Source organism: Tachysurus vachellii, chromosome 3 (assembly GCF_030014155.1).
Source record: "Tachysurus vachellii isolate PV-2020 chromosome 3, HZAU_Pvac_v1, whole genome shotgun sequence".
Lineage (NCBI taxonomy): Eukaryota > Metazoa > Chordata > Actinopteri > Siluriformes > Bagridae > Tachysurus > Tachysurus vachellii.
In genome coordinates this window covers 23,979,634-24,003,396 of record NC_083462.1, presented here as the reverse complement: position 1 = coordinate 24,003,396, position 23,763 = coordinate 23,979,634, and the positions used below count along the sequence as shown (strand labels likewise).

Below are 23,763 nucleotides of genomic sequence, written 5' to 3'. Positions count from 1 at the left end.
CATCGGTAGCACACTGAAGACTGCTTTTTTAGTATCTATTATTTACTTAAGTTGTCCATTCTTGTAAAATATTTGGCTTGCATTTCAAAACATTCAAGGAGTTTAATCTGAAGTTTAACTGAAGTCAGAGCAAGAATGAGACCCAATACCTCTCCCTGTAATCGACCACATACTGCGCGCATCTTGTAGTTTTCAGTAGTTTCTAGGCCTTGATATTTGGTTTACATGGATCTTGTATGTTTAAAACAGAATATTTCTTAAATATAGACACCATAATGTTTCCATTTTATTTTTGGTTAAACCATGAAATCCTTCGCCACATTATGAGAATACATCTTTGCACCTCTTATGGCTCATATTAACAGAGTCATTTTAAACCAAAATCATCTAAAATCTGTTCCTAGTTATAATACTGTATATCTTTCTTTGTATATTCTTTACATTATTATCTATAAATAGAATGCCATACCAATATCAGCATGGCCTTCGCTGCTAACAAGTCTTGTCCTTCCAGAAATCTGATCTTGACCTTGTTTGGGTCAATTCCAAAATCAGTTCATCCACTGGTTATGATAATTCCCTATAAAACATACAAACTTAATGGCTCCCCAATATCGAGGCAAAGGCATAATAAATTATTTATCATAATGGATCTTTGGCAATATCATGAAGAGACATTTTCTAAAGACATTAAAAGTTATTCTCAATTCATACCATGACTTATGTATACGTTAAGACAATGGTGCCATGTAGCTTATCCAGAAGAGGTCAATGTAAAGGATTTCATTCCAACCAAGAAAAATCCATGCTTTTCAGTCTATTTGAATGTCTTGATCAATTAATTAAACAGACAGAATCAAGTGTGACTCCTGCTTGGTTGGAATGAAATGTGTCCTAATGGATTGCTGCAGTACCAGCTCACTCAGGGTCTCTCTCTCACACACACACGCACTCACTCACGCTCACATTCTCGCTCATACACGCTCACTCGCTCACACACACACCCCCACTCTCACACACACACACCCTCACTCTCACACACACACACAAACACGCACACCCACACCCTCACACACCCACACCCTCTCTCACACCAATGAGACAAATATAAACAATTGCATTGGATCTCTGCATGAAAATATAAAACTGACCAATTTTCTTTATTTACTATAGATGTACACCAGTTGAGAATGGTTAAGAGCACACACAAAGGCTAAATGTAGGACAGATTGCATCACAGATGACAGAATTCTGAAATGAAAAGTTCTGAGTTACAAATTGATAAAAATAGCCTTTAACCTCTAAACATTTCTAATGCAAATAGTAACATGTACAGATGTGTGTGCCACTTTATCAACTGTATGTAGTTGCTAATAACATTTTCATCTGTACATGAGAATTGTACAAAGTAAGAGATCTACCATTTAATAATAGATAGAAGATAAAATAATAATACATAATATATACAATATTGAATGAAGCCATTGAGCGGGGTTGCATACTAAAGGACACTTTGCAATGGTTCGGTTTCATCAAGAGAAAAAGCCTCCAGAAATGTTCATTTAAAGCCATTTAATGCTGAAAACAAGCTCCGATTTGCAGAGAAAGAAAATGACACACAGTAGCAGTGCTCTAATGCACTACTTACCTCTTGTTGAGCACGAGTATATGGATGGTGAAGAAAAGAAATTTAAATGCATTGGCCTTTTGAAACATTTGAACATACCAGAAGTGTGGAACAAATTGTTGGTGATTGCTATTCTTTGACAATTAAAAAGACTGATCACTGTAGTCCTATTTACAAACTTGCACATTCAAATCGAACAAGCTAATGCAAGCAAAAATAACAAACAAAAATACTTTATCATTTTGAACAATTCCGAAAGACATACAAGACCCCCAGAATGTTATGAGCCTCTGCTCAGCATCTAATGGAAGTTCAAACAATGGCCTAGGTCTTTAACCAATTAACAAAAAAAAAAAGTATTAAAAAAAAGAAATAATAAAGAAAAAAAGAAAAAGAAAGACAAATAAAACATGCCAAAATCTTTTGTCTTCTGTTGGACACAATATGGACCATACTAGGTAAATGTGGCCTGATCTCTATTGTTCATTAGGTTACGCAAACAGTCACATGGTGACTCTTCCAGCCACCAGTTGAGTGGTTTAATTTCACCCTTAGTGCACATTTTATTAACGGTCACTGAATATGACCATCATGATCTCCATCCTCTAATTTGGAGATATTTTCTAACAGAAAATAAGTTCTAAATTAGAAAACTTTGTGGCCTTATATATGCATTTCAGCAAAGTTGTCCATCAGCTAAAAGGCACTCAATGTAAATAAAGGCTTTGTTTAACTATGTTTTAACAAACTGATACTTCTACATATCCATTAACTTACAGTCAGTGGATATGAACTAAACAAGCGTGCACAGCTTGTTCCGACTCTGTTAGAGAAAAATATAAAGGGAACCATTAAAGTCTCGACCAAGCATCATGCAAAAAATTTAATAGATATATATATTCAAATTGTTCAGAATGAAGTCTTAGGTTAAAGTTCTCACAATGAGGGCAGTGCCAGGCAGTTCTTCCAAAAGTAACTCCTTGAAACAGCCATCACTGTCAATGAAATATGGAAGCAAATCATTTACCATTGTTTGAACATCCACACAGTCTGGGTGAACTTATAGCCAGGTGTACTGAATAGCATCTAAAAATATATTACAACAAAATAAATTGGCACAGGACCTAATTTCTACAGAGGAATATTTTCTTTTAGATGTTCACCAAGATTATGAGCTTCCAAAAGTCTGGCAAGCTTGTTTTTATATATATATATATATATATATATATATATATATATATATATATATATATATATATATCTGCTCCATTTGCCAAACAGTGACACTTGGCTGACAGTCCCCACTGCTGGACCAGATAACACAAGAAACAAACATCACACATACACGGACATGAACTACCAGTCTGAGGCAATAGCAGCTATGTCCTGAAAACAAAGGTTAGAGCTGTATACACATTTTCACCCAAAATCTGCACTCTCCCATATTCCTGTGGGTCAAGAGGCTTTTGCTCAATTAAAACACAATGGTCAGCAGTCAAACTGCAAGTGCTCCTGTGCTGAAAATGACCCATTCACTGTTTTCGCCTTAGCACCTACTCTTTTAATAACAATTAATGGTAAGTGTTGGGGAGGGGGAAATCAGTGCAGATGCATGTGACAAGAAAGGGAGAGATCTGTGGGAAAAAGTCCACAAAAAAATGTACACCTGAGAAGGTCTAAAATAAAATAAACTCCAGCGTAGGGGCACTGGCCAAGGGAGGGTCACTGTGGCTCTTTATGGGAGCAGAGCTAAGCGTGTGTCCAGATTTCCGGGTCACACCAGGCCATCGTGTGCTGCTGCTGCTGCCTCTGCTGCTGTGCACTGGGCGCGCTGTTCTCGGCCTTTGCCTCTGAGCTGCTCTGCACCTTTAGTGGCCATCACGGGTGGTTATCATGTCGTCTGCACGCCGGTGGGTTTCCAGGGCCTTTACGGTGGACATGTCGTGAGGAAGCTCTGATTTGCGACGCATTAGTGGCCGCTCTTTCCGCTGCTCCCTCTGAATCTACATCACAAACACAAGAAGGTTGGTTGTAAGACCATAGAAATGGGTTATCTGTCTAGGCTGTTAAGTGTGGCATCAATACTTAATAGTATAATATGTGAAGTTTATTATCTAGTAGCTCCAGAGGTCACTGAATGACGGCCCTGGACTCTCAGGTAGGCAAAATGCAGTAATGTGTTAAAAAACGACTACAGCTTGACTTCTGGTAGCGTAAAACTGTGGCAATTATTAAGAATTAAAAAATTCTCAACAATGGTGGTATGTACCTGTGTTGCTTCTTCTTCTACTGTCTTTTTGAGTGCTGTGACATCATCTATCCCTATGCTGTCTGTTTCAATCTCCATTGGGCTACCTAAGTTGGTTGAGTCAATATACAAGAGGAACTGCAAAACAAACACAAATAGGAATATACCAACAACGCTCCTGAAGGTAACACTGATGTGGCAGTAAAACACCAGTCAAATCATCTAGATTTTTTACTATACATTTATGAGGCCTAATTTTCGGTGATCTCTCGTTAGCAATAGATTTCATATTTGTATCAGACAGACAGAATGAAATAAGCCAACAGCTCAATTACTAGTTAAGGTAATGGCGTGGCCTGTCAAGTGTTTCAAAGCATCAGACATACTGCCACTATACACAGTTTGTCTAAAATAGGACTGCATTATAAAATCACGGGTTGCAAAGTAGCCTTTGATGTTAGGAGGAGCACTGAGCTGTTTTAATACCTCTGTGAGAAACCACATCAACCAACTGTCATTCACTACAATGTATTTTGTATTTACAAATAAGGAAAACAAAGAGATGTCAGTCACCTGGGGGTTTGACTTGGCAAGGTTTTCTATCTTTATCCAGGCTTCCTCACGCTCTTTCCACTTTAGCTTCTCTCTAAAAGAAAGAAGGTTTTTAAGCAAATAAGCAAAAAAAAGGTATCATTGGAGAAGTTGATCAGTGCTTTCATACTTGTTTTTCTCTGCTCTGAACTGCTGTGTGCAGTCATCGAAGAGTTTCTGATTCATCTCCATAAATAGCTTCAAAGCATTGTAGATCAAACCATGGATTGTCCTGAGGAAGGGAAAACAAGATGATTTAATGTCTGTCCAAGCTTCCATGATACAATAGCAAAAGAAAACTGCATGCAACTACATGGAACAATGAAACATGGGCATTTATTTATTTATTTATTATAGCACAGTGGGAGAATGTAGTACTTTACTTTGAAACTACTTGCATAACTCAACAGGGAATTTTTTTGAAAGAAGGCAGAAAAGGTCTACTGTAACAGAACGTGACTCACTTGTTCCAATGGGTTTTGGAGTTTCGGTAAAGGGACGGAAACATGATGGGCAATATTCTGGCTGCATTGTCACTGATCAGACTCATGATGTACTCATTGTTCCAGTAATACAGGGCCCGCTCTGCAACCTATTGTAACACAGCAAGTTACACAACCTCAAAATTGCAGTGTGGTCCTAATGAACAAATCTTATTACCATAGCAATTTAAAAACACTTTGTTTAAAAAAAAAAAAAAAAAAAAAAAAAATTAAAAAGTAAATTCTCCTAATACTATGGGCAATAACTTAAATCACCACCAATTCTATATTAACACTCAGTGTCAGTGTAATGTATTTTATAAGCCCACTTCAGAAAAACAAATCCACCTGTGATACTTTGTAATAAAACCCTCTGCATTAGTCAGAACAAATGTTAAATGCTGGTCATGGCAGATACAATGGATGCCTCTACATATTTAGCACATATAAACGACCCGTTTCAAGTCTTAAGCAATAAGCTTCATGTGAGCAGACGAAATTTTTTTTTTTTTTGACAATTTCAAAGATCTCCTGGATGGATCAATAACTATGTTGCACTCACCTGAAAGTGTGGGCTGGAGACGCACTTTGCCAACTGCCTGAACAGAGGCTCCATGACCTTGACAAACTCAGAGGGCTCAATTACATCCAGGATCTCCTCAAGCTCATTGAGGAACATCACCTCTTTTGGGCTGTGTGTCTTCGGCCAGTACTTCAAAAGAGCCATGACCACCTATTAAAAATGAAGTCCCAAAATGTCAATTAAAAAAAAAATTATTAATTAATGCAGTATGTCCGACAAAAAACCCCACCAAAAAAAAGGCTGCATTTCACATAACGCAAAAAGACCAAAAATGAGTCAGCACAAACGTAAGAAACTATACTGCATAAACAAGTGTCATGTCAAGTTTTCATTCCCTAAATATGTCTGTGTCTGTAGGTGTGTTTGGCTGTAGACAAGCCATGCGTTCTGGTTATTAATCAAGTGTCAGAAAATCGGCTAAACTTACCGGCTCAGTCAGAGTGCTGTCCTTCTCCAAAAACTGTACAACACAATAAGCCAGCTATGGGGAAAAACAAAGAAAAAAAGAGCACACATTTAGTGCTATTAAAAGCATAATTAGAGTAATTGTATATTATTCCATACTAATGCAAAACCATATGTATTTACTGCCACTTTCATTTGCAAATAGACTTGTCTCAGCATAATGCACAAAATGAACAGTATTACTGATGTGGATGAAAGGTCACACATTATGACACTTAAGTCATGGAATTTTCTTTTAGGTGATCCATGTAAAAAGCACAAAATAAAATAAAATTGGTAAAATACTTTTAATACCCCCGTGTTATACTTTGGAGGAGGCTTAATATTTTAGCATAAATATTTAGGCAATGTCTGCATTCCTGCAAATTTACAGGTAAATGCAGTACCACATTTCTGTTTTTTTTATACATACAGTATATAGCGTAACTTTAAATGCCTGTCTTATAGGTTTTGTCTTCTGTGATACTTTCTTCATGTGCCAGATTTATGTGGGATAATATCATATGCCTAAAAAAAGAAAAAGCTATTCCTATCAAGCACAGCCACTAATCAGTACATATTTTATGCAAAGCGTTCGCATTTACAATTTAATATTTATTATTCACACTGAAAAACTGAAGATACAGTTACACAATACAATTAAACTGAAAATTACAAGTTACAGTGAAAAAAGGAAGGAAAAACAAACAAAAACACAGGCAAAACTACGCCAGTCCATACCTGTGGGTGATAAACACTGAGAGATTTGACTTTATGCAAAGGCAACAAAACTTTCAACAAGAATATCTTGTGCTCTTCTTTAAGTGGTAAGGCGAACCCATTGATTATGCTGAAAAAGAAAGACGTATTAAATCAGTCCGTCAAATAGACCATTTTTATAGCTTTTATAAAGTCACAGAAATAACAAAAGCAAAAAAATTAGCCTGAAAGACGGCTGGACTGAGACAAAATCTCTCATTGAATCCTCCTGAAAAGACTTGACAGTAGACACGTACCTTCCTAATATTTCAAGTAACTCTGCTATTCCGTTATGATGCTCCGTTTCATAAATGAACCTGAAATCAAATTTTATATAAATGTTCAGTAGCATTATTAGATAATACATATACAAAACACAAACAGTGCTTAAAGACATATAGATACAGATACATGTACAATACCAACCTATAAAATATGTTATTAATCTGCTTCCTGATGTAGGCCCTGAGGCCTAGAAATTTGCCATAAATGCGGTGCAGAGTGGTTTTCAGGAAGTCTCTTTCTCGAGGGTCTTCGCTGTCAAAGAGTTCTAAGAGCTGAAAATAAAGCCATAATTACAGCCAAATTACAATTTATTTAACAATACCTATTACTGAAAACATCCTCTGTAGGTCCATACCTGCATGACAAACCTCTGGTCAATGTACTTTTTGGCTATGTTTGGTTGGAAGTCTGGAGACTCTAAAAACCGAAGGAAGAACTCATAGACGAGCTGAGGATGAAGGGGAAAAAAACAAAACAAAACAAAAAAAAGAATAAGTGGGTCATGTTGTGTTGATAGGTGTTGCATGTTTTTAATGCCACATGTATGTCCAAGTGTGTGCATGTGTGTGTATATGCATGTGTGTGTACCTGCAGGTGTGGCCAGGCAGCCTCTAACGTGGGCTCATCCTCCTCTGGGTCAAATTCTGCCCCTGTTGGGTTCGATGAGGGCGGTAATGTCCTGAACATGTTGATTGCAAACTGAAGAGAAAAGGTGAAGAATTATTGTAGAAATAATAACTAAACAATCATTTAGAACATAGTTAAATTAATTGGAATACAGATCATAAAAATCAATACTTTGGTATTTTAGATACGTGAACAAGTTTTTATTAAGAAAATGCAAACATTTATATATCTCAACCTATTTCGACTACTCAATTATTAAATGAAGGGAAAAAGGCAAACAAACAACCGTAACAGGCCTAGGTTCCACAATTTTGCAGAGAACAATAGCTCTATGCTTAACACAAGTAGATTTGTGTATAATGTATAGCCACATAATATTTTTGTCTACATTTGATTTCTCTATTTTAGCACTCAGTGTTTCAGTTTTTGCTTCATGACAACAAGCCTCATCTTATGATTCTTTAAATTAATCAGCATGGGCTGAACAACTGACCAAATGAGTTGCATGTATTATTCTCATTGTCCTATCTCGTAAGCCCGAAACATGTCCAAATATAAAGTTTGTACAATTATAAAGAACCAAGCTGTTCACACAAAATGCACCAGAAAACACAAGTATGCAAGTTCACCATCTTCCTCTGTGAAACTTTAGCCGAGAAACTATGCCTGGAACTGGAACAGAGGGCCTACAGATCCTTGTCTCATCAACGTCAAACCCCCAACCACAGAAACCATACATGACCTTTAGAACACGGCTTTCTGAGTTCTGAAATCCAAAACATTGCACAGGTTCAGGCAGCAAAGTTAATGATGCTACTCTGCTGAAATGTGGATTCTGTAGCACTAGTTACATTTGAAGTTATGTATGACTGCTTTCTCTTTTAGGTGTCAATTGCTTGGAAAAACATTTAGATTTCTCAGTCCAAAATTGTGCTCAACATTTTCAAGCATGAAGATACTTTCATTTTTGATGATCATTAATAAGGTGGTCTAGGAAGGAGGGTCACTGCTGTGTGCTTACCAGATCTCAAATAGATTGAAGGTAAATGCTGTAAAACCTAAGAACGGCTCAAAACAAAGGCCATGAAAAGCAAGTATTTGAAATCTAACTGTGTATTTGAAGTCTAATTTAAAATACAAAAATCTGTACAGAGTTAAGTATGGAATAAATGTAAACTTTAAATGTACACATTAAAAGTAGGGCTGGACAACATAATGGTCTAATAAGGTATTACTTAGTTTTTTTATTTTTACTAAAAAAAATTTTATTAAAAAAAAACTAGATAGAAGCAACTAAAAATTTGTTCAAATATTTTGTACATAAGTGTTAGTGTTAAAAGTTAATAGATTTTTATATATTACTCTTTGAATCTAAACAAAATTAAATGTATATTCTAAACTTGCCTAATAATAAAGATATTATTTATAAAATTGTTTTAAATGCAACACAAGCAAACACAATGTAACCCATATATCAGAAAATGTTTGGTTTTTTTCCATATCTCCTCTCCTAGTTTAGAGCCTGTACATGTTTCTGTGATGATAAACAGAACATTTTCGCATGTTATACTAAAAGCAATTTCGAGCAAAAACACTTACATTATCTAGCTTTCTGTCAGGGGAATAGTGGCTTTCTGGGAAGCTGAAGCACCTGATGTTTTCTAGGATTGTCAGTATGAATTCAAGCCTGCAGCATTATCACTTTACTATGAAATTATACACATGGTGGACAAACATGCCACATGACCTTGTGCTTAATGAATAGCTTCTTCTCCATTAAACCGAGCCCTAATTACTGTCTGGACAGACAAAGGCAACACAGTCTACCCACAAAGACGATAAGCATAAGAGTTGCACTCTTCAGGGTTCGGATGCATCTTTATACTTTGATGATAAAAGCAAAGAACTTCAAAGTGTCCATGTTCCGAAAGGGATAGCATAAGGGAACTCTAGTGTACGACTATATTATCATGCTGATATTAGGAGCTTTACAGTGTTGTTTTTATGCTGCACAGGAGCAGAATGATTCAATTTGCACTTCGATTAAAAGTGGTTTCCTGCTTAACATGTAAGCCAGTGTTTGATAAATATCAAAGGGATGTTATTCAGCACAGAAATTGTTAATGCTGGCACCAGAGACACAGGTAATGCTGGCACCTGTGGCTAGGTCAACTGAAGCAATCTAGCTCAAGTAACAGTCCCTGACCATAAAATACTTCAAATAAGATATTATTTTAAGGCTCACTGATTTACCATTATTGTCAATATAAAGTTTTTAAACATGCCCTGGAACAACAAAGCAAACAAAACCTTCTAGGAAAAAGGATAGTTTTTACTATCACAGTTACAAGCACAGTTTTACACAGGCTCTAGTCTTTCGCTCTCCATAAAATGACAAAGAAAAAAAAAAAGGAGTTGTATAATGTAGTCAAAGGTTTAAATACAATGCACCACTCGTGCTCGTTCATTTCTCACACAATCTCTAGCATTTAAAGATTATCTGCAACCTCAGTTTCTCACTCAATGCAGATTTGAAGAAAGCATGTTATGAGAATAGAAAGTGTGCAGACAGGACACAGTGGGTGACAAACATAGGGGAAGCAGGTCACTGTTGAAGTTAGCATTGTAAAATGATGTTTCCTTAACGTACATTAACACATTAAAAAATATATTATAAAGCAACAAGCAGGTAACATTGTCACCTTACAGCCCCAGGGTCAGAAGTTTGATCCTGAACTCTACTCAGTCAGATGTTTTACACATGTACGATTGGGTTACATAGTTTCATCACACTATAAGCAAGTATATATTACAAGGGTAATGCAGTTACTGAAGATGAATTAATGAATAATAAATTGTGTTAAATGGGAACCGTAAGTAGGAGTAATCTACTGCCAAGTCGGTCCATGCTAAGAGGTAGTAATCTGAAAAGAAACCATGTTTCATCTCACCAGGGGAAGTCTAACACACAGGAACTTGTAATTATGATGCATACCTTACTATGCTAATGCGGTTATATATTATGTTTAAACATAACAACTGGTTATAATCTTAAACTGTTCAAATTTCACATTTTTTATGGCTTAAATAAGACAAAAATTATAGTTCTGTACTTTTTTGGTGGCTGCTTTTCTACATTCTGCAAGTATTTCCACTAATAACACTCAGGGCACCATTCTCTGAAAGAACATTTTAAAAATGTTATTTTGCTGAACTAATCACTTATAAACCTAGAAGTGCTTTGGTACACCGTGACACAGAAATCTGTGTGCAACATGGGAATGTGCGATTCACATCATGTATTCTGTTATTTATGCATCTAATGCAACTGCACTGTTTGAACACCAGAGGTCCCAAATCTGCACAAGCCATATTATATATTAAGAGCCCACTGAGCAATAGCTCAACCAGAAGAAAAAACACCCTCCCCAACACAACACACACAGGTTATACAGTCTCATAACCATGTAAACCACACAGTTAAAAAGAGTGCTTCCGTAGATTTAATGTGTCGCCGGTGCAGCTTCACTGCAATCCTTTGTGGCCTCGTTCTGAGGCACTGAACTCTAGCACAGATGTTGCTATGGAACTATTTCATGTTTCAGTCATCGTTTCCCCAAGACAGGGACGTTAAACATGTTTGTAGCATTCTTTTTTTGTTTATACAAACTATTGCTTTGCATTGCACATCATGAATCAATGATCATGAATCATGTCTAATCATGACCAGACTGTAACTTTTGCAGTGGACAAATGATAAATTCATTAACTTAACCCACTGGGTCCGGTGTGCTTGCCCATGCTGCTTATCTGGGGTGGTATAAACTAATTTGTGTGTCAATAGTATAAATATGTTTAATCATGCCATGACCAACAATTACAGAAAGAGTGTTGTATGTAGGCTTTGTGATCCATTTTATTTTCACATACCAGAGTAGTTTTTTAAACTACTAAATAATATTAAAAGTAGGCTTAATTAAGTATACATGTTGTCGCTAGCTAGAAACCCAGGGAGCTGCTGGAATTACACATTACTGACTTACTGGGAGCTTATAATACTGTTTTCTATTTACTTTGTTATTCTACTAGTGGGTATCAATGTGCTTGTTGAGTTATATTATACAATGTTAATATTGATTATGAATAAATAAACTCACCATGTGCACCACTTCTGGGTAAATGGGCTCAGTGATGACATTCCTGTTGTGTGTGATGTATTCCACCATCTCACTGAGCGCCGCCCGCTTCACCTCCTTCCATTTCAGGTCGCTCAGTGGGTCTGATACGAAGTCAAAGAGCACGCAGCACTGCCGCAGCTTCTGTACGAACAGATTCTCCTGCTCCGCTGGGGGCACATCTACACCAACAGTGCAGAAAGGTACAGATGAGTTTTAAATGTTAAGGGGGAAAAAAAAGCAGTAAATTTACAGCACTGATTATCAAAAAGTTAGACAGTTTCATTCGGCTATAGTTTTTCGTGTTTTTATTGGTCTTTTGTGCATTAAAAACATCCTAATGATAGTAGAGGTAGCAATGTGATACATTTATAATAGTAGTGGGTAGTGAAATAATGAAAGAGTTAAGGGTTTGATGCACTGCATTGTGGTTACTGAAGTACAAATATTTGTTTATGCACAGTAGAGAGTGGTGTCCCTCCTCTTCTTATCTTTACTTTTGTTGTTTTTCTGTTGGAAGCAAATGGCTGTTAATTAAAATTCACACAAATTTATAATCCCTTCCTGACTTAAATTTGTAAAAAAAAAAAAAAAAAAAATTACCATGAGAATTACCATGAAGCTGCAGTAAGTTTAACCCCACTCCAACCCTGGAGCTCATCACAAGAAAAGCTCCCCTGAGGCAGTAATCAGGAAATGTAACGGGTATTACACTGCCAAAGCCAAATTTACACACAGTCTACATTTCCATCATCTAGAAGCAGAGGCTGCTGTAGTGTTATTTAAGGGAAATCCAGAGGGAGAGGCTTTTGGTTAGTCACATGCAGACATGCATGGATGGAAATGTATTTACATCAATATTTTGAAGTCATTGGTAAAGTAAGAATACCCCATTAAAAAAAACTGTGGTTGCATTAATTAACTGAAAGAAACCAGGCTTCAAATGATTTTACTGGATGCATCTTCTCTGCTTTTTATGCTCCCAATTCCCACTGGTCTCAAAATTTTATGGTCAACCAGACTGATGAATTCACACACTGACACCCTCAAATCAGGCAGATGAGCTAGCAAGGTGAAGCAGACTTAAAAGCTACTTTACATCACCATAAATATACGATGGCCGCTTGATGTAGCGTCTGGCTTTAAATCAAGATTAATAAGCAGTGGCCTTCCTTTCTGCTGAAATACTCAGTCCAAGAACTCCTGGACTAGAACGGGAACCCAAAGCACTTCAATTAGTTGTGCTGAATAAAGCAAACAGCCTTTATGATGGTTATCCTTCTTAACTTTTGTCTTTTATCATGCTAAATGTTCATTACTCAAAACGCTGAAATCAACTTTGTGAAGCCGGAATGTATCATGCGTACAAAATATACAAAACCTCCAAAATCAATAAATAAAACAGGGCTATTTAGTTGAATTAATCTTGGAATGTAGTTATATGTCTGACCTAATATTTTGAGTATGACCGGACTACTTTAGGGATTACGGGCTTAACAGAAATAACACTTCTACCTTGTTAACATGCCTGACGGCTCACCTCACCTTCGTACAGCAGCTGGGCTTGTTTTTGCACGTTTTTGCGCTAATGTATGTGCAGGATTGATGAAGGGGTATAGTTACAAACTACTGCAGGGTGTGGGCTGCATACCAAACTACCAGAAGTACTGAACGCCTCAAATAAATGAGACAGAGCTCATAGTTCTGCCAGGAATGTTTTACAATAAAAAAAAGAAAGAAAATAACTGAAGGTAGAATTGAAGTGACAGGTGTTCACAATCAGGTCAAATAAATACAAAACACCCTTCCCTATGACAGATAAGACTCAGAGCATCAACACAACTGGTTTCATATCAAAACAAAGAAATCCTGAACCACAGTTATCAAAGCTTGAGCAGGTCAAACAATAACGAGAAAGGTAAATGCATGCATGAGTGATCTAAAAACAAAGCCAGATCAACTTGAAATAATAAGCTACAGGAAATTTCAAGATGAATGCATGGTGATTTAGAGATCTTGAAACAGGAAAGAAGCACTTTCCTCTTTCCTCCATCATCAGAGTCTACAGAAAATCCTATAGCTCTGCAGCTCCAGTTCAACACACACTTCCCCAAGCTGTGACCTCACTTCCTTTGACATCAACAGTCTCAGTGGGGGATGGGAGAGGCAGAAGACAGTAAAACTGCTCCAACCACCCCCTTGGTGTACTACCTCCCAGCGCACACTTTAAACTATATTACAACTGAGCTTTCTTCGTCTATTCATTTGCTACAGTCAGCAGCCTCCCAACCCTTTCTTACAAAAAGAAAAAAGCATGAAATTGGGAAATGGCAAACTACCGATTAAAACCTAATCTAACATTTTATTGAGATCCTTCGCAAAAGATTAAAAAAAAAAAAAAAAATCTTGGGTTTGGTTTTTTTAAGCTACAGCAAACGCAGACGCTGCATTCTTCAGAGCCGTAGTCTCATCCCTACCCCCATCCACGGACAATGAAGCAGAACGGCTTACCTCTGAAATATGTCAGGGCCAATGGCTGAAAAGGCCCATTTGAGCTCGGTGTGTCCAAAACCATCTTGCTCCCCTCCTTAAAGCATGTCAACACCTATCTGTCCGTCCAAGAGGGAGGGGAGTTATGGAGGGTAGGAGGGAGAAGGCGGATCACCTACAGCGATTTGAGCTAGCCTCCATTTCAGCACCAACACTCTCAGCAGAAAATGAAGCTCCACTGCAAGCTGGAGGGAAACAGCTTGCTAGTGATGTCATCTACAAAGCGCCACCTGTCATTGGCTGACCAGAATCACGTGACCGTTCCTCACGTCTGCAAGCTGAAAAGGCTTGCAATTGGCTGCTATGTTTAAAGGAGGGCGGGACACTGTCTATAAGGGGAAGACATTCAGTTTTCAAAGGACAATAAAGATGAAAATTAGCAGAAGTTCTCCAGCTATCAAAACATTTGTGCCTAATGCACAACAATACTTAATGGCTACAATAAACCCACACTCCTGAAGCAATTGTAAAATACACAAGCAAACCATGAAGGACAGAAAAAACTATTTATCACTGGTGCTACTAAATCTTCATCACATCTATTACTCAGCTTTCACACCATTACTGAAGAAACATGATGACTCAGGCAACACTGCCTATTATAGTACACTTTTAATCCTTTCACGGTTCAGGTTTAGCTCTGCAAGATACAGTTTTGTATTTTTTTTGTTGTTTTTTTTAAACAGAACCTGCCAGGACTAGAGAGAAGCCACTTCCATATGCGTCACCTCTTCAGCCAAAATTAGCCCCAACACTTTTACTGTTGACTGTGAAAGGAAAAGAATGACTTAAGAATTCTGCCAGGGTGCAACCTTGACACATTTTTCTTATATGTACGATAAACAAGCAACCACACAGAAGCAGCAAATTGCTGACAGGAAACCACATATCAGCAGCTCACTCGCTGCAGCGAGGCTTCAGCTGAACAGGCACAGATGATCTGGGACAATAGGAACACACCCAATAGTAATCACTGAGGGAAAGGAAAATTTACAGCAAAGAACATCACATTGCATGTTCTAAACTGTTGATCTTTTTGTACTGGACTGATTATTAATTAGAAAAATATATATATTGTTTACAAAAAAAATATATGCCATCATTGCAGGTATGTATGGGTTTGATTTACTTAATAAATAGCATGTGTTTGTTCAATTTCCTTTGATAATAAAGAATGCCACCAAGAGAAATGAAGTTAAAAATAATAAAATAAAAAACACTGATCTGCATCAAAGCACGTGACCTGGTCATAATGCTCCAAAAGAAGGAAGATGCAACCCAGAGTAAACAACCAGAGATTGCGTAGCAATAAAAAAGTCCGCTGGTAAAAGACTCATCTAGGCTGTGATTTAGTCTAAAAGAGCTTTTGTTCATCGAGGCACCTCACTACAGTCAGGAATTGCTCTTACAAGACTGTGACTTGGATGTTTATTCTTCAGGTCAATTTCTTTTAATACCAAAACAAGCGGTAATCATTTTTCACTTATTTCACACTGGAAAATTTGGCATTTTTCAGCCTCAGACTAAGTGAGGAGACAAAAAAAAAAAAAAAAAAAAAAAAAAAAAAATTTGTTTTTGTATAGTGTATATAATCAATATAAATCACCAACGAGACACAGGAACATTTAGCTTGCTATTCAGTAGCAAAGGTTTACAGCAGCTGTATCAGTAAGAAAGTGAAGTGAAAGATATTTAGCAAAACTAAAAATAAACATTCAAATTCTGTTTGAACACTGGTACGTTTGCTCAATACAATATATTTGCATGACAAATGCTGGGTATCACAATCACGAGCACCCAATCCCGTACCGCTAGCTTTGACCTTTCCGCAATCGTACTAGCTGCGGAACAAGGCATTTTGAGCAATTCTGTGGGCGTGCAGAATAACTCGTTGACGTGATTACAGTTAGATAAAAGATTTTTTTCACAATTTCACAAGCAGAAGCCACCTTTATTTGTCATATATAATTTACAGCAAAGTGAAATTTTTTCTTTGCCTTTACCAGTTTGTTAGAAAGTTGGGGCCATAACAGAGTGCCTATGGAGCAGACATGGTTAAGGGCCTTGCTCAGGAGCCAGACAGTTGTAATTTGCAGATAATTCGGGTTTCAACCCAACCACTCAAACCCAGAGTCTTAACGGTTGAGCCACTCCTGCCACTGGAAAACATGCAATGGCTAAATGTGAAGAGGCTAACAGATTTAGGGAAAAAAAGAACATTAAGTGCCATGCAGGTAGAATCCGACCAAGTCTATGAGAAGTATCTGAAAGCAGAATTATTTGAAAAATCAAACAATGATTGGTAAAATTTTTTTTTACCTCTATGTTATCAAAACAAATTCTTGAAACAAAATGAGGCAACGCAAGCCCATAACGTCTGTATCTGACTTTTGTTGTTGTCACCTACACCTGTTATCTGACCACAATTTCACCAAATGAGCTGCTCTCAGAGGCACAAAAAAGATTCAATGGAAGTGTGCAAAGAGTTCTTACACTACCTCAAAATAAGCAAAGCATTTTTATATTTAATTAAGATATGACAATGAAACGAAAACACAGTGAATATACATCATTCAGACCAGGAAATCTCTGTATTGAGACCACTTCCTCACTGTGTTTATAAGCAAGTATGCATGCTTACAACAGTATTGAATTTAGCATGATCAGTTTTTTCCCCTGACACTAGAAAGGCTCAGACAAACAACACAAGTGATTTTGCAGAGCACTTTAAGCTGAATGAGCATAAAATACATTTATGTGACAGGAAAAAAAAAAGGAAAATTTCTATATGCTGATCAAACAGCTGACTGGATATTTCTCTGTTCCATCAACTTGAGATGGTAGGTACAACCACCAGACTTGGGTAAGCAAGTTGAAAGTCATCGATAACGTTGATATATATCTGAAAATGTTTGTGAATGTCAACAGTAACAATATCAGCTAGAGAAGCAATATAGCTTTTTTTTTTTTTAAACAAAAATTGCTAACCGAACTAATTTACACAGATATTGTTGTGTTAAGAGATCGTAATGACAATACCACATTCATATATAATAATAGTTAGTTCCACGATACTTTGATTAAACAAACAGTGTAACATTTTTTGGTATCTAACCTTACTAAACATCTTTTTCTGATAAAAACTGCAGGTCAAAGCTTTTTCTCCCATATTAAAAACAAACCCTGTTCCAAAATGCAGATGAGAGCATCCAAAAAGCAGCTCGTGGTGTTTCTGAAAGCAGGTTGGACTTCCTAGGAATATTATGTAAAGCAGCCACTGTCCGCTTCAAAAAAGATGTTATGTGTGAACACAGCCTTAGGTAGCAGTTTCTCCAAACACTTGTGTGGTGTGCAGCATTTCTCACGACTGTCCCTGACAGAAATAGTTTTGTTCCTGTTCTGCAATGTAGTGTGAGTATCAGTCACAGACAGGGATGAAAATCCTCATCTAGACAGTCATGTAGTGCCCGTTGCTGTGACTTCCTACAGAATTTGCATATTTAATTTGTTTTTAAAGGTCATAAGATAAGATCATTTTTTCTGCCACAATTATTTATTTTTTCATTTACAGAAATCATTCATTCATTCATTCATTCATCTTCTACCGCTTATCCGAACTACCTCGGGTCACGGGGAGCCTGTGCCTATCTCAGGCGTCATCGGGCATCAAGGCAGGATACACCCTGGACGGAATGCCAACCCATCACAGGGCACACACACACACTCTCATTCACTCACACAATCACACACTACAGACAATTTTCCAGAGATGCCAATCAACCTACCATGCATGTCTTTGGACCGGGGGAGGGTTAGGGTTAGATACAATACAACCCCCCAATGCAAATGTGATGGAAAAGCTGTTTAACTGCAGAATTAGTAAAAGATATACACCAATCTGCCATAACATAAAAATCACTGACCAGTGAAATGATTAACACTAATAATCTTTTTTACAGTAACAGAGGAAGGGCAGTAAGTGAAAAGTCAGTTCATAATTTTGATGTTGCAAATTGGCAAGCAAAAGGATCCGAGGCACTTTGAGAACAGCCATATCAGGACAGCTAGATGAAGGTGATGTCCGAGTGTGTGTGCGTTGCTTACCTGGAGAAGAGATGGTACCAGAAATCACTGGGGAAAAGGTTAAATTGATGGAAATTGTTCATGAACAGTTTCAGGAGCAAAACAGTTTAACTGTTGACTTGGCCTTGAAATTCCCATCTGTGGGATGGACTGGGCAAAAGGTCCAATCAGTCAAGGTCAAACCTCACAACATACAGTACCTAAAGTGTACTACTAAGTCTTAGTGCCAGATACCACAGTACACCTTCAAAGGTCTTGCTTCTTGAGTCCACGCTTCTACAGACATTTTTGATGGCACAACGGGAGCTACACATTATACAGTAGGTGATTTTAATGTTATGGATGACTGGTGTATCATTGTAGGTTGCCAACAGTTGTAAATGACAAACTGGAAGAAATGTCTCTTGATTTATACTATATAGCTCAAATTACAAAGAATTGCTTTATCTATTTTAATAAACCCAGTGTCAACACACTGACTTAGGTGTGGTCTGTGTGATGGTAGAATTTATTTCAGATTTGGAAACACACAGGCTGAACTGTAATAACACTAAACTAATGTATCATCCAGTTAACTTTCAGATAAACATAATGATGTTAACCAGACAGGTTTTCCTGCAAGAGCAGAGCATCGCATCGCATCTCATAACCTTAACATTTTTTTTAAGATCACAAACATCATGTGTTCCATAATCAACTAGCACATTATACATTATTACATTAAATTAGCTGCCATATTTTGGATTAATCAATTAGATTCCCTCGCAACCAAAACATTTGCCTGGGCAGAACATTAACTGCCCAGCAAGCTAGCTACAGAATTTATGACTTGTCCACTCCTAAAAGGCATAGAAATGTCCCTATTAGGAATGCCAATACAACTCAATTTGGTTAACTATTAAGTTAAATAATTTAAGAAAATTGTCATAACAGAAGTTATTCTTCTGTCCTTGACTGGAAATATGTTACCTTGCTTTCAGTTGTACATATTTTTCATTACATATGAAAAATGGAAATGAATACAAGTAAACAGAAGTGTGCTAGTTATTAGTTCAGTATAATAAAGGGGTTTATATACATTTTAGGCACAATTAAGGAAGTATATTTTAAATCTGTAACATTACTTTTTTAATCATTGAAATGCAACAAGTTCACAGAGAAATTAAATGTAAAATGCATAAAAGTTAAAAGCAGCACTTGAGAAAACATCTTTTATGAATTTGATGGTTATAGTCATGTTTCGCATGAACTGATGTGTGTGTGTGTGTGTGTGTGTGTGTGTATATATATATATAAATATAAATATATATAAATAAATAAACATACCTTTGAAAGCAGGCAGTTTCTGAAGCTCCCGATTATTGCTGAGACTGAAGCGAGAGGAGCTTTGCCTCTTCTCCTTTTTGACAGGAGCTTGAGATCCAGACTGTTTCCCCTTCAGCATCTGTGTGGTGGGTGGCACACTATTGCTGCCCTTCCGGTTAGACCCCTATAGGGAGTAAAAAAGATGATTTGTATAAAAATTTTTAACATGTTCACATCTAACTCACCATTTGAAATTTCAGGAAACTGTTAAGAGTTCAAAAATTAAGCTACAAATTAATATTTTTTTAATATTTTTATATGAGTTCAGAGGTCAAACTGATTTGAATTCTGACCTAAAGACTAAAATAAATAGTGTTAAGAATAGTCATCCAGATAAAATAAATAAATAAATAAAATAATCATCCCACACTTGCATCCAGTTAACCTAATTTCTCTACTTCACAGACAAAGTATATACACTTAAGAATTCAACGTGGTCGGCCTACATCATAATACACCTACATCATTTGTAAAAATATGAATACATCCCCATTTGATTCATCAATTCCATTATCTAACGTTCCAAAATGATTAATATTTTATTTTCCAGCTTATAAGAACAGTGATTCTCAGAAAGAAAAAAAACAAATAAAAAACACCAACTTTTCACCAATGTCTGTGCTTAGAAAAATTATAAGAAGGACAATGAGAAGTAAGCTCACACCGTTGAGTAGCTCACGAGCCTCTACACATCTGTGGTTTGACAGCAGAAATAGTAAGCAACTTCCTCAATGGAATTTATCTGGGAGTGCACATCACTGATAACTTCACATGGTCCCTCAAAACCTCATGATTGGTGAAGAAGCATAACATCAACTCCACATCATAAGAAGCCTGAAGAGGGACAGTACAGTAGGTTCCTTCGTGCGCTTCATAGAAAGCATTCTGGTCTGTAGAATTACTGTCTGCTATGGAAACATTCTTCTCAAACAGGAAAGCACTGCAGCTGGTGATGACTGATCACAATCACATATTACGGCTGTTAAGGAAATTTATACTGATCGGTGTAAAAAGAAACATCAGGAGGGATCCTACTCACACCTCCCATAGACTCTTCACACCCCTCCCACTGTTCAAAGGAAGAAGTATAATGAAAATCTGGGCTGAGTCCAGTTTCAAGAACAGCTACTTCCCACAGGACTCCTAACCAGATCCACCCAATGCCCACCTGGTTTAATTTCAGTCTGCCACCTTACATAATCTCCCCACTGCAGTATTCTATTGTATTCTAATGAATTTACACGTAAATCACTTAACATGTTCATACTGCTTCTCAAGGCTATTAACAGTTTACATCGGGGTGTACAAGCTTATCCACAAAGGACCAGTGTGGGTTCAGGCTTTCCTTCCAATCAAGCAGGAGCCACACCTGATTCCACACATTTAATCAGTTGACCTTGTCTTTTAAAATACTATGAGGTGTGGCTTCTGCATGGTTGGAATGAAAACTTGCACCCACACCGGCCATTTCTGGATAAGATCAGACACCCCTGGTGTCCACATACATTACTACTGTGCAAAATAGTTTGCTGTGTAGCTTAGTATTTACTGTACAGTTTACAGCATAAGTTATTATATAGTCTGTTTTCCTACATTAACTGAGTTTGTACCCCTCCTCGTCTGTCTGGCACGATCTGATTCTGTATGCATGTATTCTGTATAACAACCTTTTTTGTACACAAGTGGAACAATGTGTGTGAAAACACAGCCAAATACACACTAGTAAATCATGCTTGCTGTTAAAGAGCTCCTAATGTAGAGCACGAACTACTGATGATGTATATGTGATAGAGATTATTCAATTGGACAAACATAAGGTTACTATGAGTCATCAAAATGTGATAAAACATTATAAAATGTGAATCATTTTCTTGGAACTAAAGATGACCTCTCTCTCTCTCTCTCTCTCTCTCTCTCTCTCTCTCTATATATATATATATATATATATATATATATATATATATATATATATATATATATATACACACACACACATACACACATACATATATGTATGTATATATATATATAAATAAAAATAAGTGAGCTCCAAAAGTATTTTGTCCTAGACATACTACCATACCGATGTCCCTAACACTAAAGAGCATGTAGAAAAAGATCTGAAACACCTATTTTTAGTTCAGTGGTATTTAAGTGCAGTACTATGATTCTAATGGAACTAGATTTTGCTCATAACATTACTGTTTGAGTGATATTTTATACTTGAATTACTTGACCAACCAAACCTATGAGATTGGTTGTCAATAACATGTTTGATGTGACTTAGCAAAGAAGATTTAAATATTAAACAGTTCAGGAAAATGAACACAAAATTTAACACATATAGTGAATTTGGTCATAGAGAATTGAGCAAAACACGAGGTATTTCTTTTAACAATATTTCAGATACAGCCTGTGGTTAGTGGGCTGTTTCTAAGAAGGCACATTGATGTTGTGGTCATAACAGTCACATATTTATAGGTATACAAGTTTGCCAAATTTTGTTTCTATGAAGCACTGGATATTTATTAGCTATTGCGTTACCTCATGATCTGAATTTTCTTGTGCTGCAGATTTGCTGACTTTTCCAGACTTCGGCGATTCCTAATAAATAAATAAAAATAAATAAATAAATAAATAGGGAATTTATTTCCCACTTGCATTTTATTCAACAACTTATCTAAAAAATGTTTCTAGATATTTAGTGGAAAGTTAAGACCAGGCGAACATTTTATTTCAGAAGCCAGTGCTAACGGTTAGCTAACTTAGCTAGCTAGCTAGCCGGAAACTTATAACTAACGTTATAAATGCTACAAGGCTCGGTTCTGAATGATAGTATGCGTATTTAGCATCATTTTAAGCCATGCATGCGCTAAACTCGGATTTATACATACATATAAAAGAGTTCTCTTGCAGAAACACAACGTTATCTAGCTAATTATCACTTGCTAACTATTTAGCACCAGCCGGCTAAAACAAATGTAGCCGTTTTAGCGCAGGCTAACTAGCTACCCACCCTAAATTGGCTTCAGAAATATCACGTTCTTGTATATAGAATTTATATTTTAACATCTGGAATAAACTCAAACAAGTTCATTAACACGTTAAAAGAGAAAAAAGTTACAATATTCGTTTAAACGGCATGCTAATTTGAAATAATCATCTTGCTAGCGTTGTCTAGCTAGCCAGCGTTAGCATATACTCTATCGAATTAATAACAGGAAGCTTAGTAGTGCGCGAGCCTTTGTTTTTCTAGCTCTGTAAACATATGTTAAGGAGGATATAAGAGCTCGGGAACAAACATGAAACCGTGAGGAGAAACACGTATTACCTTGTCTTTTTTTGTTTTGTTCGGCATCGCACTCAAATGTCCAACCCAAGCCTCAGACTCAGATCCCTGACTGGAGCTACACACACACTTTCCCCCTCATATCTCCTCTGATAGGCGGCTCGTGTTCACCTCAGACTGTCAGTGCTGTCAAACATCTCTACAACAAATACACAAACTACTTCACAATGATTATGGTTCCTTGTGACTAACAAGTTTTTGATTTCCTTGACCATAGCAAGCAAACTTTTGCTTAAAGAGGAACTGCACTTTTTTCCCCCACATGCAACTCTCTTTCATTTTCAACTGTACTTTTAGTGCATACTGTATTTACAGCAGACTTCAGTGTCCTTGGTTCAATCCTGAATCCTGAGCTCAGGCTACTACTTGGACTGTTTCTGCATGGGTTACTACCCTGTTCTCTGGTTCTCTCCATCAGTTTAGTGACCTACTAGACCTGTAGATGTTTTGCCCAACGGGTCCACCAAAAATCTTAATAATCAAATAAAGCAGTTAGTGAAGATTAGAACAAAAAAGTTATGTCTGGGCAAAGATTAAACCTGATTACGAAAACTAGTGAAATATCATTTAAATCAGTTCAATTCAAATTTATTTG

General features: G+C 36.9%; 1 protein-coding gene across 4 annotated transcripts; it reads right to left on the bottom strand.

The window, feature by feature from the left end:
* Positions 1 to 1,141: 1,141 nt before the first annotated feature.
* ppp2r5cb (protein phosphatase 2, regulatory subunit B', gamma b) lies at positions 1,142 to 23,368 on the bottom strand. 4 transcript variants are annotated; one of them, XM_060866346.1, is made up of 16 exons: positions 23,151 to 23,362; positions 22,364 to 22,423; positions 19,781 to 19,943; positions 11,804 to 12,003; positions 7,608 to 7,718; positions 7,375 to 7,467; positions 7,161 to 7,291; positions 6,992 to 7,051; positions 6,717 to 6,825; positions 5,959 to 6,012; positions 5,511 to 5,681; positions 4,931 to 5,058; positions 4,597 to 4,698; positions 4,449 to 4,521; positions 3,897 to 4,013; positions 1,142 to 3,630 (listed from the first exon to the last, which is right to left on the bottom strand). In XM_060866346.1, exons 1-16 carry the CDS (start codon positions 23,175 to 23,177, stop codon positions 3,496 to 3,498), a joined length of 1,734 nt encoding a protein of 577 aa, XP_060722329.1. In that variant the 5' UTR covers positions 23,178 to 23,362; the 3' UTR covers positions 1,142 to 3,495. The 4 variants fall into 4 exon arrangements, with proteins under 4 accessions (XP_060722329.1, XP_060722331.1, XP_060722330.1 ...); XM_060866348.1 differs by lacking the exon at positions 23,151 to 23,362 and adding an exon at positions 20,484 to 20,653 and having other exon boundaries at positions 22,364 to 22,397; XM_060866347.1 differs by lacking the exon at positions 3,897 to 4,013 and having other exon boundaries at positions 23,151 to 23,368.
* Positions 23,369 to 23,763: the final 395 nt, after the last annotated feature.

Excerpts from the sequence above, each read along its gene's own strand:
- ppp2r5cb (XM_060866346.1), bottom strand. The coding sequence starts at position 23,177 with ATGCCGAACAAAACAAAAAAAGACAAG. Across the intron at positions 19,944-22,363 it reads AAGAAAATTCAGATCATGAG|GGGTCTAACCGGAAGGGCAG; the intron begins GTAACGCAATAG and ends TACTCCCTATAG. Across the intron at positions 7,292-7,374 it reads ACCAGAGGTTTGTCATGCAG|CTCTTAGAACTCTTTGACAG; the intron begins GTATGGACCTAC and ends CTTTATTTTCAG.